At 44.4% G+C, this 19,763-nt stretch overlaps 2 protein-coding genes across 2 annotated transcripts in view; one reads left to right on the forward strand and one right to left on the reverse strand.

Annotated features, from left to right (window-relative positions):
• Positions 1–2,151: 2,151 nt before the first annotated feature.
• Positions 2,152–8,899, forward strand: LOC134468288 (polymeric immunoglobulin receptor-like). The gene is made up of 4 exons (XM_063222229.1): positions 2,152–2,266; positions 3,121–3,453; positions 4,091–4,302; positions 8,867–8,899. The coding sequence occupies exons 1-4, from the start codon at positions 2,152–2,154 to the stop codon at positions 8,897–8,899; spliced, it is 693 nt and encodes a 230-aa protein (XP_063078299.1).
• Positions 8,900–9,645: 746 nt separating this feature from the next.
• cad (carbamoyl-phosphate synthetase 2, aspartate transcarbamylase, and dihydroorotase) overlaps positions 9,646–19,763 on the reverse strand; it is a 60,300-nt gene continuing 50,182 nt past the window's right edge. The window contains exons 36-44 of the mRNA XM_063223748.1: positions 19,343–19,381; positions 17,397–17,572; positions 16,538–16,612; positions 15,620–15,832; positions 14,420–14,545; positions 12,702–12,857; positions 11,420–11,521; positions 10,497–10,591; positions 9,646–9,938 (exon numbers count right to left, since the gene is read on the reverse strand). Of these exons, the coding sequence (XP_063079818.1) occupies positions 9,839–9,938; positions 10,497–10,591; positions 11,420–11,521; positions 12,702–12,857; positions 14,420–14,545; positions 15,620–15,832; positions 16,538–16,612; positions 17,397–17,572; positions 19,343–19,381 (1,082 nt within the window). The 3' untranslated portion in view covers positions 9,646–9,838. The remainder of the gene's footprint in view (positions 9,939–10,496; positions 10,592–11,419; positions 11,522–12,701; positions 12,858–14,419; positions 14,546–15,619; positions 15,833–16,537; positions 16,613–17,396; positions 17,573–19,342; positions 19,382–19,763) is intronic.

Consider the following 19,763-nt stretch of genomic DNA (forward strand, 5'->3'; position numbering starts at 1 on the left):
CGAGGAAACATTCCGCTTCGTCCTCGACAAATGAGCCACTTCTTTGTTCCAAACTGTGGCTGCCAGTGCGATCAAACATGCACGTGATATAAAGATTTAATGTTTCATTTTCATTGTCGTCGAGTCTGTGATGCTAAAAAACAACCGACACGTCTAGTTTACTCTTTGTATTGAAGGCAGTTTGAGCGTGGAATGACATCGCGCAGACCGTGCTTCAAAACAGGGCATAAACCAAAATTAACTGCATCACAGCTGCGACAAGCTCACTCTGTGGCGCAAGTAGGAAGCACCCGCCCTTTACGCACACCAACCAGGCGCCTCGTCTCCAAAATATTTGTTTCAGTGGCGCGTACCTGAGCTGACACCAGTAACAAGAGATTCGCATCTTTGTCGATATTGGAAAGAAATCCTTAAAGATACACTTTCAGAATACACAGGTAACGTAGTTGGAAGATATCAATCGCACTTTGCATCGAGTTTTTAAAGTTGTTGATGTCGCGCGGTGTGCTGCTGTTGACATCCACAGCTGATTAGCATTGTTTTATTTACAACACATCGACTTATCAGTCAAACTCTAATGTCACACAATCGTTTGCAGTCGGGGCAAAGGCTAAAAATAGTAATAATAATGTATCCTCGATGCCATATGTGTTGTCAGTCAAAGATCAAGATAGATAGGTAAACTACACGCGTAGAACGTCATTTTAATTCAGGTGACAATGATCTGACATCTGGGCAACTTCTCTTGGCATACATTTTGCCTTGATCTGGAAGTGCAGTAGCCTATTACAGTTGTAATAGTAGTTTTTGAGTTATGCTGCTGACAAACAAACAGACAGACAAACAGACAGACAGACAAACAGACAGGCAGACAAACCAACGCGACCGAAAACATAACGTCCTTGGCGGCGGTAATAAATACTGCATATAGAGTCCAGTGACATTGGGTTAGCGGAAAAGATATTGAGCATGAGCAAATGGCTTGGGGGTACCCAGGACAAAAAAGGTTGGGAAACGCTGGCTTATGGGGTGTCTGCTGATGTTGCACAACTTTTGAAATGATATTTGGATTAAGTTAAGTTAAGTTAAGTTAAGACTTAAACAAACCAACCAACTATGGTTTTGAGAAATGCACGTCTGTATTGCCGCCACCAGCACTGAGGACCCCATTGCTCTACAGAGTATTCAGGGAGAGCAGGACGTCTGGACCCACCCTTCAATTGAGGACACAGGACAAGCTCCTTCAGACAGCAAGCAAAACTTTATTTTCTCACATAAATAATTTGTGCCCCCAAAATGCATTGTGCCTTTGCCATTGTGTAAGCCCTGTCAGTCAAAATGCATAGATGTGTTGTCACTATTATAGAGGTAGGCCTAGGACAAACAGAATTCAACTATTCACACTGTATAAAAATGTCATTGACAAAATTTGGTTTGGGGATTTGTCCATGCCATTTATCTCTGTTGCAAGAAATGAGCCAAACTTATGGAGAAAAACTAATGAAATTCTGAAAGTAACTTAGGCCTATTATGATCTTGACTGCTTTGCACACTTGTGTGTAGACTATTTAACACGTCCTTCAATTCAGGTGGTCATGATGCTAGACTTACATATGACAGGATCCAACCGGACATTTTGGCAACTTCTCTGCATACATTTTGCCTTGATGTTTAGTGCAGTAGCCTATTGCAGTTATAATACAACCGTTGTAAACCAACGTTTCATACATTGGGCTACTTGCTTGGCATGTTTGCAATTCTGTCTAATTAAAACACTCTCCGACGTGAAATTATAGGCGGTTCACCAACTATTTGTTCTTATGCTCTTCCAGGTCTTTTGGAAAATGAAAGCAGTTCAAGTGATAGGCCTACAAGTTTTGATGTACATTGCCACCACATGCGGTAAGTTTTGGAAGCATCGTTCAGATGAGCATTACAACCCCTTTCACGTCTTCAACGAGCGGTTGATTCTCTGATGTTTCTCCTGTAGCATCTCTTACAGAAGTAGGAGTTGTCCATCAGCGTGTCACTCTGAAGTGTGGGACAAAGTGCGGGACAAAGGCAACGTGGACAAGAGGACAGGAGCCGGTGCTTAAGCGTGAAGATGATGGCACCTGCAACCAAGGACCTGCCTTTAAAAATCGAGCCCAAATGAGCGAAACCTGCGACCTCATCATCGATCAACTGAAGTACAACGACGAGGGGGTCTATACTTGTACTTGTGATGGTGGTGGTCAACCTGTCGATCGTAAGCTGTATGTTGTAGGTAAGTGTTTCTCACTCTTGATAACAGTACAAAAGTCCCTCTTGTGGTTATTTTGGCTTCATTTCAGTTACCAAAGTGCTGCTTTTTACTAACTGGAAACTGTAATCTTGTCATAGTAAAAATCTAGTTAGGCTATCTTAGGAACAGGGCACAGTCCCGGTTCTAGTCCATCTGGTGCCCTAGGTGAACACTCCCTTTCCTTTATGTGCATCTAGAAATTGGCATCTGTAAAGACAGCGTATATCGAGCACAGCTGATCTAGCACCTACATACTGAATGGCCATAAATACTCATTGTCAATGTGAAACCTAATGTTTAATTGTGACCCCAACAAATGTTGCGCCCTAGGCAACTGCTTGGTATGCCTATGCCTAGCACCGGCCCTGCAGTCCCTCCCTAGATGTGCAAGGTTAGAAACAAAATTGTTCAAGGGTACTCCATGTTTAGTAAAAAAAGCTGCACCCTCGGGTGTGGGCCTAATTCTTGCAGTTTTAATCTACTGAGTTAGCATGAGAGACAGACGTTTCGGCCTTCTTCAGCGTCTTTTGCGTACTCCAGAAATTGCTGGGTGTAAGAGATCACCCATTCTTCCCACTGATACGAAATGGGAATGGGCCATATTTGCTCACTGTGCTCTTGTCAATAGTTTTAAGCTATACATGATGTACTGTAGGCCTATATAAGCTATATGAACATCATTTTCTTTTTTAGCTCCACCCTGATCTTGTCCTCAGTGTGTTAATGGGCTATTTGCATTCTGCATACTTTGATTTCTCTTACACAAACTGTATTTGTTACACAGACTTGAGAAAAGTCTTCCAAGCAACTTTGTTCTCATCTCTTTATTGTTTCAGCTCCTGTAGAAGTGAATGTGACCGCTGGAGACAACGTAGCCCTACCCTGTTACGCTGGTACTACAGCTGGCGCCAAGCCCTACAATTTATGGAGGATAATAAAGGACGATAAAGAGCAGGTACTGCGGTTTGAGAACGGGGCATTTTCATTCGGGAAGAAGATGGAGGGCAGAGTGTCAGCCTCTGAAGAGGGCTACCGCTCAGGTGACTACTCCCTGTATATCAACAACACGCTCCCCTCAGATAGTGGTCTCTACATCTGCGATTATTCAGAGACGGGAGACCAAGAGAAATTCCGAGGGGCTTCCAGGGCATTTCAGCTGAATGTGCAAGGTACGTGTTAATTATCAAGTTGTTACTCTTCAACAACACAGGTCTCTATTGTCACGTTTTCACAATCGTCATCATCGTCATCATGATTTGCAAAAATTAAATTAAATTAAATTAAATTATGCCGGAGAGTACACGGTGAAGAAGGATGGCGAAGTCATCGGTGTCTTCAGCGTCACTGCCAGCGCCATTGGTCACCAAGGTAGCCTAAGTTACTTTGTCTTGTGACTTTGCTTGTAGCTTTTAGTAGCTAAGTTGCCATCATTTGAATGCCATAGTCTTGGGTAAAAAAGATACACTACCAGATATGTTTAGGTTGTATTACATAGTGTAAGATTAGAGGAATTCAAAATGTATTATTGTAATGTATTATTAGTTGCCATGGTCAGACAAAGATAATGGCTCAATGTGCAAGGGGCAACGACTGGGGCGAGATTTGGATTTAGATGTCTTTATTTTGTTGCCCACAACTCTGAGAATCACAGATTGTAAGGAATTTCTACTTCCTCAACAGTGATAATAGCATAATTACCATGATTGCTGTTTCAATTTACTGTGGGAAGTGGAACAGCTTGAGATCAACATTTTCACATGATATGGTTATGGTAATTATGTGTCTCTTTATGTGTTTGTATTTTAGGTGAAACTTGGCCAATATCAGCCATTGTGGTGGTGACCATCCTGGGATCTATCCTTCTGGGCTTCTTGTTGCACCGGTATGTCGGATGGGGATGGCTTCCCAAGCGTTGTGGCACTGCTGAGGACAGGAGATCAGATCAGCCATCTCTGTCTTTGATGGAAACCGGCAGCCACTCTACTGAGCCTTTGGGAAGACAGAGGAAGGAAGAGAGCGTCACTGTTGAGGACGATGGACCCATGACTGCTCTGCCTCTTTCCCCTCCAACCTCATAGTCAAGTTCGCTGACGACACCACCGTTCTTGGACTGATAACAAACAACGATGAGACAGACTACAGGAAGGAGGTACAACAACTGGCATCATGGTGTGACAACAATAACCTGGCCCTAAACACCAAAAAGACCAAGGAAATTATTGTAGACTTTCGGAGGAACAAGACCCCTCACAGACCCCTCTCCATCGGCTCAGAGGTGGTGGAGAGGGTCAACAGCTTTAAATTCCTGGGGGTGACTGTGGCTGATGATCTGTCCTGGGGTACACAGATAGCCTCAGCCGTGGGTAAGGCCCAGCAAAGACTTTACTTCTTGAGGAAGTTAAGAGGCTATCACATCCCCCGACCGCTGCTGGTGAACTTTTACAACTCTGCGATCAGCAGCGTTCTGATGTATGGGTCTTTGGTGTGGTACTCAGGCTCCACAAAAGCAGACCAGCAGGCACTCCAGCGTGTGGTGAAAACAGCACAGAGAATCACTGGGTCACCTCTCCCAGAGATAGGTACCATCTACACCACACGCTGTCTACGAAGAGTGCAAAATATTTTGCAAGACTGTCACCACCCTGCTTACCACCTGTTCCAACTGCTTCCCTCAGGCAGAAGATACAGGTCATTACAGGCACAAACTACAAGACTTTCTAATAGCCTGTACCCTGAAGCCATTAGACTGCTTAATTCTAGTGCTCTTACATAGGTCTCTGGACTGGTGTTCTGTGATTTTTCCTTTTAAGGGATGGCCCTTACTGTAACATCCTATTGATTTGTTTATTCATACATGTGTGTGTGTGTGTGTGTGCGTGCGTGTGTGCACCTTAAAAATATCATATAACTCCTTGAATCTTATTCATTGACTGTTATGGTAATGACCAAGCCGCAATGCATTACTACGTACAGGGGTTGGACAAAATAATGGAAACACCTGTCATTTTAGTGAGGGAAGTTTCACAGCTCAAGTGGACCAGTCTGTTGACCAATCTTCATTCATTGCACATTGCACCAGTAAGGTGAAGAGTGAAGGTTCCATTAGCAGGGTAAGAGCACCTTGCTCAAAAATATGCAATGCACACAACAGTACGGGTGACATGTCAGAGTCCAAAAAGGAGAAGTTCTTGGTGTGCGTGTAACTGTCGCATCTTTGACCGAGACAGCAAGTCTTTGTGATGCATCAAAAGCCACTGTATCCCAGGTAATGTCTGCATACCACCAAGAAGGATGAACCACATCCTACAAGAATAACTGTGGACACAAGAGGAAGCTGTCTGAAAGGGATGTTTAGGTGACCGGCCGTGTATATTGACACCGTGGAGCTCTTGATGAACCATTCTGGTAGAAACAGGAGAGTTGAGGAGCACATTTAATTCTATCGTGATTTGGACAGCTGTGGTTTTATGTTTTTTTTGGTCCAGTCCGGGTTCGCATCCAAACATCCCTTCAAGAGTATACAGACAGCTTCCTCTTGCATCCCCAATTAATCCTGCTAGATGTGATTCATCCTTCTTGGTGGTATGCAGACATTGGATATCGTGGCTCTTGATGAATCACAAAGACTTGCTGTCTCGGTTAAAGATGCAACAGTTAAACGCGCACCAATAATTTCTCCTTTTTGAGCTCTGACATGTCACCCATAATGTTGTGTACGTTGCAAAATTTTGAGCAGAACTGTGCTCCAACTCTGCTAATTGAACCTTCACACTTCACTTTACTGGTGCAATGTACGATAAATGAAGGTTGGCCGACAGGCTGGTCCACTTGAATCATGAAACTTCCCACATTATAATGACAGGAGTTTCCATTATTTTGTCCAAACCCTGTATATGCACTGTGTAATGTCATCGTGGTGTAGTGCTAAATATTTTTCGGCAACTGTTACAGTGTTCTTCTGGTGCACCGCGTGCATTATGGGGCTACGAGAACAAGTTGTTGTTTATTGGTTTACTCAAGTCTGGTGTCAAGCTCCGTGTGAGCGTGCCTTCAATCCAATCACTAGGAACATTTTTTAAAAAAAGAAAATAACAGTATGTTTAATTTAAATTGTTTCAATATCTATATTTATTTTNACCCGCACACGGCCATCCTAAGCAGCCCAATCTGGCAACACTGGTCTGAGGAGGATGGTGATCATTTTCTAGTTACAAGTGTACAAGGGTGTTTATTTGTCATATGTATTGAAAAAAAGTGTGTTTGTGTACATTTCCAATCTTTCAATCAAATCATTAGGAACATTCTAGTTTTAAATTGTTTAATGATGTATAATTCTGTTTGTATATTGAGCACATTGAGGTCAGTGAGTTGGTGTAAAGCACATAAATTAATATATAAAGCATATTGTGAATTAAAATGTACATCTTGGTGCCTTAGACTCAAGTCTGGTGACAAGCCAACAAAATGTTAAGGCTTAAGACTTGACCTGGACTTGGAAGTTAAAGCACTTGACTTGAAACACAATGACTTGAATGGCTTTGGTATCATGTGAATATAAAGTCTATAAATGAATGAAGGTTTTGAGGGGTCCAAAGACAATGGCGTAGTTTTGAATCAGTTATTTAACACAATGTCCACTGCGTTTTCATCTCTCCTTCATCTGCTTTTCTTTGTCATTTGTGTGAAATTGTTTTTTTGTATCCGACATGACATGTATATTATTGGCATTGTTAAATAAGAATTATGGACGACAGCTGGTGTCAAAGTCAGCTGGACACAGTGGTAACATTGGGAAGCTGATTTTCACCAAAAGAAACATGCATGCTAACATGTGCTGTGACTACAGAAGCAGATCATGATCCTCTGTATGAGATTTTATCATAGGGGTGTACTCACTTCTGTGTGTAAAGAAGATAATGGTTGTAAATGCTTCACAATTTGAAAATGGCTTTAAATTATTTTGCGTGAACAATAAATTAAAATGGGTTATACAAGTTGTAAACTGGCTACTTTTCATTGTGTCAGAGAAAACTCCTTAATGTTGTCCTATGGAAAGATAATACTTCTACAGAAATCTATCTATCTATCTTTTGCAACACTCAACTGCTTTTGGATGAATGCAAGTACCAGAAAATACTCTACCTTACATTAGGGCTGTATAATTAATGGAAACTAATCAAAATCGTGATTTCAATTGGGATTTAAATCGTGGCAATAGTGACCAACCTTCGAGAGCCAGAACATATGGACAGGCTGCTATCGCATTTTACATAATTATAACAATTTGATTTTGCTCATCCCGTATATACTGTAATTCATTCTTGGTTATATTTCATTTTGATATATTTTTTTTAAATTCATGTTTTCCATAATCGTGCAGCCCTGCCTTACGTTTCTGTAAAATGAACATTAAACTCCCTTACATATTTGCATTGGAATGCATTGTTCTCAAATACAGCACCTCATTAGATGCATGCTACTTACTGTATGGATCTGCTTTAGTTGGGAGAAGCAAGTGACGGAAGCGCTAAGGTGCAAGAAAGAACTAAGCCGTTACTGCAGTTACGTTATGTTTTATTATTTATTTAGGAGTCCAAAAATACATTTCATTTTCGCAGGACAGTATCAAAAACAGTTTAATACTAGTGTCAGTTCAACACGCCATAGAATGACATGAGTGAAATTGGCCATGGCCACAAGAAAAGTACATGACAAAGAAGCTGGAATGAATTGATTATCAGTAGTAACAAGTGAGAAATCTGCTTGCGTCAGGTTATTCTGTAGTGTGACGTTCATAACGTAGAGTAGTAGTAGGAATGATGGGAGTGATGCACCGTACAGACGGCACGGCAGATTGCCTACAGGCTTGGAGGTCAAACTAGACACCTTAATTCATCAGGCCACAACACAACTTCCCTTGCTTAAACCATCCCTTCCCCCTTTCCCTTTTGGGTCAGCAGTGCGATTATGTGATGCGAGTAAGAAAGAATCAACAGGAATAATGACTTCAATGCAGTCTTCACAAAAGATCAACAAAAAGATCCTAACAGACCATATCACTTCTTTTACAAAACCCCTTCCCTTTCAAGTTCCCTTTGTGATACACTAAAGCAGAGAATGACTGAAAAAAAACAAACATTGTCAAGTATAGACAGATAACAATATAACTTCCCTTATGATACCTTTTTTTCTGCATTTCCTCTGTGGTGGTTCTCAGCCTATCTATGTGACCACGTGACAGAGGAGAGATATTATGTCTTTGAGGGAAAATAAGCCACTTTCAACAGACCATAATACAAGTCCCCTTGCCTTTCTAAACTGCTGCCTTTACCATCTAATCTACTCTAGCAGAGGGATGGAAATGATTTCAGATGGAGCAGATGGGTAAGGTGAAGATTATACACATCATGTTAACATGGTCATCAAGATCAGACCCAACAGGAATAATGACTTGAATCCAGCTCTCTGGTGGTTAAGAAAAACAACAACAGACAACTGTTACAGCGGCATAGTATAATTGCCCTCATCAAATACAGACAAGATTATAACTGCCCTGATGAAATCCTCTTGTTCCCTTTTAAGAGTTGCGTTACCCTGGAGAAGAACTACGAGTAATGAAGAGTTCTGGCAGCAGTTTAACAAATGAAAGTGCAGATGTGGATGCTAGCCAGTAGCCACATGTCAAATACAGCTATCAAACAGAGATGGATCAACAGCAGAAATGACTTGAGTCCTGAATGTTCAATCAGTAACAACACGTCATACTACAATCCCCTTTAAATCAGCTTTCCCTTGGCAGTTCCCTTTGGGTCCCTTGTACTGTATGCTTCTGCTGGGACATCTGAAAGACTGCCATTTTGTATGGCCATAGGGGAGAGGCCATCTGTTCTGTATGCTGAATGCCCATCAGAGAAAAACGGCCGTTTTTGCATTCAGAACGTCCAAAGAGGTGCAGAACCAGTGACCGTTTTTTTTATGCTGAATGCCCATAAGAGAAAGACGGCCGTCCAAAGAGGTGCAGAAAAAGTAACAGTTGTGTATACTGCTGAATGCCCATTGAGGACAGAGGAGATGAGGAGCACTTAGTTCAGAGTAGGGAGGCCATTTCATAAGTTTGCAATAGAACTAAAGGGTGAAATACAGCGAGTATAAGGATGCTTATGGTCCAGTACAGTGGTTGATGGTGGTGGGGGGTTTACACTGCAGTGGTTGATGGTGGTGAGGGTTACACTGCAGTGGTTGGTGGTGGTGGGGGTTTAGACCACTGCAGTGGTTGATGGTGGTGGGGGTTTACACCACTGCAGTGGGTGATGGTGGTGAGGGTTACACTGCAGTGGGTGGTGGTGGTGGTGGGGGGGGGGTTACACCACAACAGTGGCATACATCGGTCCAGCAGGAGAACCATACTGGATGGTGGAGGAGAGGGTGTGTCCTGAGGGGAGGGGTGGGGCTTATCGTCCCAGTACGATGGCCAGGAGTACCATATTGGATGGTGGAGGAGAGGGGTGTGTCCTGAGGGGAGAGGGGTGTGTCCTGAGGGGAATGGGGCGGGGCTTATCGTCCCAGTACGGTGGCCAGGAGGGCCATGCGGATGTACATGCCGTTCTCAGCCTGGCGGAAGTAGGCAGCTCGCGGGTCCGAATCCACCTCCGGGCTAAACACACACACACACACACACACACACACACACAGGGGAAGGAGGGAGGAGACACACACACACACGCACAGACACAAACACACAGAGAAACAAACACACAGGGGAAAGGAGGGAGGACACACACACACACACGTTCCAAAAGTTAATCGAGTTGCTGAGATGCATGATTTGATACATTTCATAATGTTGACAATGACTCTCACAACAATGACGCTTACTACTGTTTCCACTGACTGTGAGTTTGGCACAGTTTTCACTCAAAACGTGAACCGCAACAGAGTGAGTAATGCCATGAGTGACTGTTCCGTGCAGTTTCCCGTGAGTCATTCACATGGCTTGCACTAGCACGCATCTTGCAGTATGACAATGATGCTTGCAAGTGCAAGTCTTCAGGAGCCATTCCTGTGTGGCCTTTAGTGTTTATGTCTCGTTTTAGATGAAGTCGTGCACGTGTGAAATCACACCATTTAGTGTAACCTAGTAGAAGTGTAATGCAGTGCAAGTGTAATGTAGTGTAATGCAAGGTAGATTAGGGTGTGCTGTGCTGTGCTGTACCTGATCTCGTTGACTCTGGGCATGGGGTGCATGACCACCATCTTCCTCTTGGCCCCAGTCATGATGTGGGGAGTCAAGATGAACTGGCCAAAGCACTGAGAGAGAAAACACACACGATGAGGAACAGTGCAGGAAGTGCTGTGGAAAACTGGTTTAAACTGGTATCTCAGAGGACCTCAAACCTCTGTCTGTCTGTCTGTCCAACACCAAGATGACTCAGACAGACAAATAGACAGACAGACAGACGGTGAGGAACAGTACAGGAAGTGCTGAGGGCCAACACCAAGACGCACCGAGCGCTAGTAAGATCAGGCCTCACACTTACCCACATTCTTCCTCACAGCTGCTATGCGGATAGCAGCCAGACCATAATTTCAACCCCCCCTCCCCCCCAATTTCCTGTTTCACTGGTACTGTACAGAACTACGCTGATAAGTCGTAAACACTCATACACACTTAGTCATTTTCATCTTTAGAGGCAAAATGCCCCGTTTCAAGTTTATCAAACATTTCAGAGTTATTGTAAGTACTATCTGTAAGTAAATTTTAAATGAAGACACCTCCTGGTCAAAAAGGAAGCAAATACACTAGTCCCTATAAAAGAATGATACAAAAAACAATATAAAAATATACAAATAAAAATAATGTTCAGTCAAGTCGGTTTTCTTGTCAATGTCTTCACATGCACTGGTCATACAAAGAATTGAAATTACGTTTTTTACTTTCCCATGCAGACAGTAAGAGAAGTAATTGAAATTCTTTGTATGACCACTGAATGTAAAGAAATTGACAATAAAACCGACTTGACTTGATATTTGTATTTGTATATCAATATAATAATATTTATTAATATATTAATATAATACACAATAAAATGAATAAGTAAATAAAATGAGATGATAAAGCTGGCAGGTGGTACTCACAGCCTTGTACTCCTCCTCGGAGGCGAAGCGCTCCTTCTGGATCCGGGTCATGTAGAGCACGTCAGTGTCGGGAAGCGCGTCCTCTATACTGTCATAGTACTCCTGACAGGGGACACAGATAGGGGACACAAGGCCATACATTAAACACAAATACTCAACATTAAACACAGTACTCCTGACAGGGGACTCAGACCCCACGCACCCAGCACAACATCTATTCACACTCCTTCCATCAGGGAAAAGATACAGCAGCATCCCATGCAACACCTCACGTTCTAGGGACAGCACCTACTCACAAGCCATCCGCTACTTGAACAGGCACTAGCACTTTACAGCCACTCCACTGCCTGGCCTTCTACCTCTGCCTACCTTGCACTATGTACTGTATTATGTCTTATTGCACTTTTCAATGTTTATTGTATGCGTAATTCCCTGTTTATTTATGGCCCCTCTTGTTTTCTTGTCTTTGTCTTAGCTATATATATTTGTGTTGTTAAATGTACAAGCAAACCAAAGACACTCCTAGCAACTGTATGGTATACTGTTGATTTGGCTATAATAAACTTGAACTTGCTACATTAAACACAAATAGTCAGCATTAAACACAAATACTCAACATTAAACACAGATACTATGGAACACAAGGCCATACATTAAACACAGATACTATACTGACTCAACATTTAGCAGATACCGGTAGTTACTCAACATTATACAGAAATACTTTGTCAACATTGACATTTTGTTACAAGAGAGTGTCCTCTACACTGGTTTCAAAGTATCTGTCATAGCACTCATGGGAGGTGACACACAGACAGACACTAGTGCCCTCGGGCCTGTTTTTAAAGTGATATGTGCCCTTTCCCATCAGAAGGTCTCCTAAAGGGGCGCTCACCCGACGTAAAGTGGATACCGGAAAAGTACCCGCCTGCTTTATCTCACTCTCATATACGATTAAACTAGTGCTAAGGGCGGAAACTCTGTTGCCGGGGGATCTGAGCAGGAATGAATTGAGAGCACTGCCCAGAAGAAGGACGACATCGTTGAACAGCAGGGCATGGGCCCTGCCGTGGTTGATATGGTAGGGCACTCGTCTTCTATGCGGCTGACCCGGGTTCGATTCCCGACCCGGGTCCTTTGTCGGCCCTTCCCCGTCTCTCTCTCCCCCCACTGGCTGCCTGTCACCATCTTCGCTGTCCCATCATTAATAAAGTCAGAAAGAACCCACCTGCTTTATCTCACTTTCATATACGATTCTCTGATAATAGTGAAGGGAACCCACCTGCTTGATGCCCTTCGAGGCCACGAAGCTGGTGATGTCCTCGGGCATGTGGAGGTTGCGCGGCGCCACGTAGCGCAGCGTGATGCGGTACTGGGTCAGTAAGCGTGCCAACGAGTGCACCGTACGCCCGTGCTTCAGGTCGCCAACCATGGTGATCTGGCCAACGAGAGAGAGGAGGTAGAGGTTATTCATTGGTTAATATGGCAGAGGCATTTTTCACCCGTTTACGAAATGTGAACCGGTCCTTCAAAGAAAGCGCACTGTACGGCCGTGCTTCAGAACATTGTTGTTAACCTATAGTATTAACTAGGGCTGGCTAAAATAATCGAGTCAATCGATAATCAATCGAATCGAAATTCACAATCGATTCACAGAGCACAAAATCGATTTTTTGGTTCTTTTTATTTTTGTTCTTTTTGTCTATGGAAAATACCCAGTAGGTATTACTCAGTTAGCCCTAGGCCTACTTATTACAAATTAGCAATCTGTTAACACTGTCAAGCCACAGCCCTTTGACATTTTTATATAAAAATAGGCAACAGCATCTTTTGGGGGAAATCCTGGCACCAAGAAGGGAACGGATTGAATCGATTCGGAATGAATCGAATCGAAATTAATCGATTCAAAGACCTAAGAATCAAAATCGAATCGATACAGGAACATGGCTGCGATACCCAGCCCTGGTATTAACAAAAGATATTCTTTGTCCCATAACATTGCAAAGTCATAATATGACATTCACAGGAAAAACATGCTTACAAACCATAAGTGAATACTTAAGGAATAGTTATACCATATGGTCATATCATCCTAAGGTGCAAGATGCAAATGTTCCTAGTGATCCCCCAACCCCCCTACAGTACAGTACCTCAGCACAGTGATGGGCATCCTGGATTCATTCGTTTACAATCCAGTGCCACATATTCCAAATGACCAGGGGTTACCTGTCCAATTCAACCAGGTGATTGGCTGGTTGTAATGACCACCTGGTGGACAAGTAAAAGTAGGTACCGGCAGAGGCGATTCTAGGTTCAGGTGGGGCCCCAAGCGAAAATGCAAAAGAATGAACATTTGCACCAAAATCACCACTACTGTAGTACAGTATGGCCTGTAATTCACTATCTAGAGGCTTGGGGGCCCCAAGCGGCTGCCTGCTTTGCCTAGTGGCGCCTCTGGGTACCGGTAATGTGGAATATGAGGCACTGGAATACGCTCACCATCATTAACAGACGACAGGGGGGAAAAATATCAGTGTCCACTCCAGTACAGTAAAGCGTACTGCAAAATCCCAGTTTCAGTGTGACTGCAGCCAAATTAATCAGCAGCAATGGACTCACCGTAAGGCTGTGCAATATATCGTATTAATAATGTGATATCAATATTGCAGTCAAACAATATCAAATTTCAAAATATTGATTGGAAACAATATTTCTGTCATTTGTCTACACTGCCAAAAGGTAGATTGTGCTAAGTGCAATGCATTCCCCTCCACTTGGGCAGCAAGTCTGCTTTGTGCTTGCAATGGCTCAACACTCATGCAGAACACCACTGTGCGTTTCCCTATGGCTCTCCACTCCAACTGCTGAAGGGAGGGAAGATTGTGAATTGTTTAGCACAATTATTTTGTCTTTAAAAGAAATATCGTCTAAAAATATCGTGATATCAATATTGACTGAAATAATCGTGATTTTTCTCATAATCGAGCAGCCCTAACTCACCGTCATGCCGTTGACTGTGCCGAGCTCCTCGCGTATGGTGAAGACGTCCAGCAGGGCCTGCGTTGGGTGCTCCCCCACCCCGTCACCCGCGTTGATCACCGGCTTACGGCAGAACTTGGCAGCAGTCTGAAGAGGAGGAGGAGGAGGGAGAGGAGGAGGAAGAGGAGGAGGAGAAGGAAGAGGAAGAGGAGGACGAGGAGAGGGGAGAAGGAGGAGGAGGAGGGAGGAGGAAGAGGAGGAGGAGGAGAAGGAGGGGTAGAGGAGGAGGAGGAGGGAGAGGAGGAGGGAGAGGAGGAGGAGGAGGGAGAGGATGAGGGAGAGGAGGAGGGAGAGGAGGAGGAGGAGGAGGAGGAGGAGGGAGAGGAGGAGTAGGAGGTGGAGGGTGGAGAGAGGAGGAGAGGGGAGTAGGAGGAGGGAGAGGAGGAGGAAGGAGAGGAGGAAGAGGAGGAGGAGGGGTAGAGGAGGAGGAGGGAGAGGAGGAGGAGGAGGAGGAGGAGGAAGAAGAGGAGGAGGAGGGAGAGAAGAGCCACACATGGACATGGGAGAAGAGAGGGGAAGAGGAGTGAAAAGGTGAGCTGGAGGACACATGCACTCATCGGTGGCTTCATTTCAATATGATCTATCCACTAACACAGCTGCTACTACTGCTACTACGAACCCAATATGGCAGACCAAGTGAAATCAACGCAGACATCAACCATGCCAAGTAGTGTGCTCATGTCTGGTCAGAGAGATATATACTTAAAGAATCTCTGGTCTGGTCTTGTGGTGGTGGGTGAGGTGGGTGATCCTCTCCAGTTTCTGTGGGATTTAGTGGCCACATAAGATGTACGCTACCCCCAACACTCCCAAACAAATATCAGAACTACGGGCGTACGATTTACGTTACCGGCATTCTAGAGCACCAAGGGACCTCCATTCATTTTCAACCTCCGCTAAAGGTTCTCCTAAAGGGGTCATTCACTTTACATCGCAGGGGATCCCGGAAAAGTACACATACATTTGATCAAGGCTACTAACAAATAGAAAAAAATCTCTTCTGTCTGGAAAGTTATCTGCTTGTTTCATACCCTCACTTTAGACATTGCATGAGGTTATACATGCATATTCCATGTTCGGTCCCTTTACTGGGAGGAATTCCAAAACCTGGCCCTCGGTGACATTTAATTGAACACCCCTGCCCTACAACATGGTTCTCACCTCCACGGCTCCGGGGGTGGGGTGCCTCAGGACGATGACGTCGGCGTAGCAGCTCATGGTGAGCACCGAGTCGGCGAGCGACTCCCCCTTCTGGCTGGAGGAGGTAGCGTCGCTGAAGTGCACCACCGAGCCGCCCAGGCGCTGCATGGCCGCCGCGAACGAGCTGCTGGTGCGCGTGCTCACCTCGTAGAACATGGAGGCCATCACGCGGCCCTGTGAGGGGGGGGAGCAGGGACGCACACCACACACACGAGGGGAATAGGGACACACACCAGACAGAGACGGAGACGGAGACGGAGACACACACACACAGGGGGCAGAGGAGGGGAATAGGGACACACCACAGAGGACACACACACAACGCAAAGACAGGGGCACACCACAGACGGCGACACACACACACACACACACACACACACACACACACACACACCAGAGACAGGGGATAAGGACACACACGGCAGACACAGAGATACACATGTACAAAAAGGATGGAGCGAGGAGACAGACAGACAGACACACACGCACACACACAGACACAACATTAGTTTTCCCCCTCTTAAGATTGCTGTTGAATCACCATGACTATTTGCCGAGACACCTAAATAGGGCTGGGCGGTTCTGGAAAAAATGTGCATCACGTTTTTCTTGGTGAAAATTGATATCACGGTTGTCTGCACGTTTTTTTTTATAAGCGGCGATTTTCCCTCACATCAAGGTTTCTAAAGAAAAGAATTAAAGAATTAAAAAATGAGATAAAATCCTGAATTTAAATTAATCTCCATTTCAATTTTAATCACTGTTTTAATCACCCTTCTCTCATCAAAAAGTGAACCTTGTGTAGGTGAGACAGTTATCACGTTTTTTTTAAGGTTATACCGCCCAACCCTACACCAGGCCAAGACCAAAGCATCATACCTTCAGGATGTCCAGACTCCTCTCCTTCTGGACCATCAGGCGAAGGGTGTGAGCCACGTTGAACAGGTGGGACATCTACACGCAGCAGAGACAACAGGGATTTGTTTAAAAAAACACAAAAGTGTCCATTAAAATATGCTTCCCCCACCTTGTCTACATATTTCCCACCCCAAATTAGGTTGAATAATGATGAATATATTTCCCCGGCTCCATGTTTACTATATTCCCAAAATCTCATGTTCCTTAAAGGGACACTGTTCAGGAAATGGTCAAAAAGGGTACTGCAACTATACTGCTCATTGAAACCGGGCTGCCCAATTGCCAAATTTGATCTTTACATGAAAGTTTTCAAAGTAATAAACAAATATTTTTTAGTATGGTCCAAGTAGAGTCATTTTTGCAGCTAAAAATGGCTATTTTTGGAAATTCAAAATGGCGGACCATGGAGGAGATCCCCCTTTTCATGTATGAAAAGTGCAATTTTCCCAGTCATAATGAATACTTTGAATTTGATGGTGGTGGTAAGTATTCATGAAAAAGGTAACATTAGTGAATGGGCAGCATGAATTCTGGAAATAAACAACTAAAAATCTCACACAGTGTCCCTTTAAGTCCCACCAACATTCCTAAAGCCTCACTTGTACCCAATATAGATCCATTGACTTTCACTAGCTTAGCTACATAATCCCTCCTTTAACTTGTCTTAAAGCAAGACAACGCTTAACATGAAAAATAAGACACTTTACCACCTTTATAAACCCCAGCCAACGATTTCAACTGTATTAAGCCCCAAAATAGTGGCATACCCCTTTAAGACACACTGCCATAATGCATGCCCCCATATTACCCCCCCACCTACCTGCTCCTTGGAGAACTGGCGCACGTACAGCACGTGCTGTCCCACCAGCGGGTGCAGCAGAGGGGAGGTGGGCAGGTGGGACAGGGGGGCGCTCTGGCCGGCCTGCGGGGACAGGATCCTGGAGAGCGGGGGCGGGTGGGGGTACAGGTCCGCAGAGCCCGACACCGACGCCATGTCTGTAGGAGAGAAGATGATGGGTCTTTCTCAAAACCTAGGCCAGTGTCCTTCCAAGTGTATCAGCCTAATTAGTCACGCACAGTGATTGGATACTTTTTGGTGAAGTCTGCAGAATATCCAATCACTGGGCGTAATTAGGCTGATACACTTGGAAGGACACTAGCCTGGTCTTTCTCAAAGCCTAGGCCAGTGTCCTTCCCAGTGTTCCAAGCAGACCTTTAACGACAAGTGGAGATAGGGGGTGGTGCTACATGAGCAAAATGTGTTGTTTTTTTTTTAAAGCCAAAGGAACAAGAAAGGTGATCATTTAGGGTGTGTCTCAAAATCGCTCCTTTCATCATTTCCTCAGACCTTATACCTCATCACCATCTCAATACAATTCTATTCAATATCTTCAACGAACATATTTCAGAAGTTAGTCTAGTTTGCAATTGTGATGTTGAATGGGAGTTAAAAAAAACCCCCTCAAAACGTCACTCAGCTGATCGACAGTAGGAAACCTTGGGAAACTGAAGCACAAGATCTGAGGAATCGACAGAGGAGCGAGTTTGATATGGACCCTAAATAGTTTACGGTGTTTAGGAAAACCAACAGAGGAAGGAGAGCCTCTTTCAAAAGGCTAGCTCACTACAGTTTCCATTTAAACACCCTCACAGCCCATGCGGAGCAGAGCATGCATAAAGCCAAGCAGACGATGCTTTTGCAGCCAAACCTTTTGTAATGTATTGTGTGTGGATCGATTTACATTCATATCATGGTTAGCTTATGGACGACCTTCTTAGAAAATGTATTCAGAAATTTTGCCTACAGGCAGGGCTCGAGATTAACTTTTTCCCACCCCATCACCAGCCAAATTAGCTAGTAGATGCGCGCACGGACGCACACAGGTAGAAAAGAACAATTTCACAAGCATTCGACTGGCTGGTGTTAATTGAGAGCCCTGCCTACAGACATTACGATCCGAATATCAGATCTCACTCATCAACAACACTAACAACAACAACAACAACAAAAACTAACACAATAATCCACAGCAATAAGCCAGAAGCAGCCACAAGTGCACAGCAAGGGGTTATAAAGCAAAGCATGTCTGATGGAAAAAAAAACATATTTAAAACATGTCTAACCACAACTGTACTGCAATTCCAGCTGATGCCAAACTCTTAACCCTTGACTGTCCACACTGAACAGAGGACGTATGAGGGAGGGAGGTTGTTCATGAGGTTTGGGTTGAAGTGCAGGGCTATTCAAATGGATGCCCCAGGGCCAGATCCGGCCCTTGCATGGCAAGGCTCTGGCCCTCCACAAGGTCTGTACAAAATGAAACCATAGGTGTGCTAACATTACGTTCGTCCCTTTTACTGTGAGGAATTTGATACACTGGCCCTCAGTGACCTTTAATTGAATACCTCTGTAGAACATGACAAACAGAAATCACAAGTCGTCGTGTACCACCCCCACCCCACAAGGGACAAGTACAGGTAGAAGATGCAGCAGAGAGCATAGCTCAGCAGAGAGCATACTGCATACACTCCACATTCACAACAAGGGACGGCGGATGCACAACGTGTGTGTGTGTGTGTGTGTGTGTGTGTGTGTGTGATGGCAAAAAAAGAGCATAAAACAACAAGGGGCATATGCAGATGAGCACGAGTGTGAGTGTGTCGGCAAAAAAAGCATAAAACAGATGAGCAGCAAGGAGCACAGATGAGGAGCACGGATGAAAGGTTAAACAGAGCAAGAGGACGTCATCACGGCAGATATCAAACCTGATTCGCACGTCCGCCTTGCGATGCACGAGTCCTCCTCTGCACACCAGCGCGCACACACAAACAGACACATAGGCAGACACATGTGGCATCAGCACATAGCCAATGGATACAATCATTAAGACAAACGCACACCTCCAGCACAAAGCCAAGGTATACCATCATTAGGGCACGCACGCACGCACGCACGCACGCACGCACGCACGCACGCACACACACACACACACAAACGCGCGCACACACACACACGATACAATCGTTAGGACACACTTACAGACAAATGCACGCACGCACACAGCCAAGGGATACAATGGTTAGGAACATATACCAGGACATCCAATCTGGCTCAGATCTCATGAAATTAACGGTTTCACTGCAGATTGTGTGTGATTAGCAGTCATCAAACATCAATATCAAATTG

This window comes from Engraulis encrasicolus, chromosome 18, assembly GCF_034702125.1.
Source record: "Engraulis encrasicolus isolate BLACKSEA-1 chromosome 18, IST_EnEncr_1.0, whole genome shotgun sequence".
NCBI classification, from domain to species: domain Eukaryota; kingdom Metazoa; phylum Chordata; class Actinopteri; order Clupeiformes; family Engraulidae; genus Engraulis; species Engraulis encrasicolus.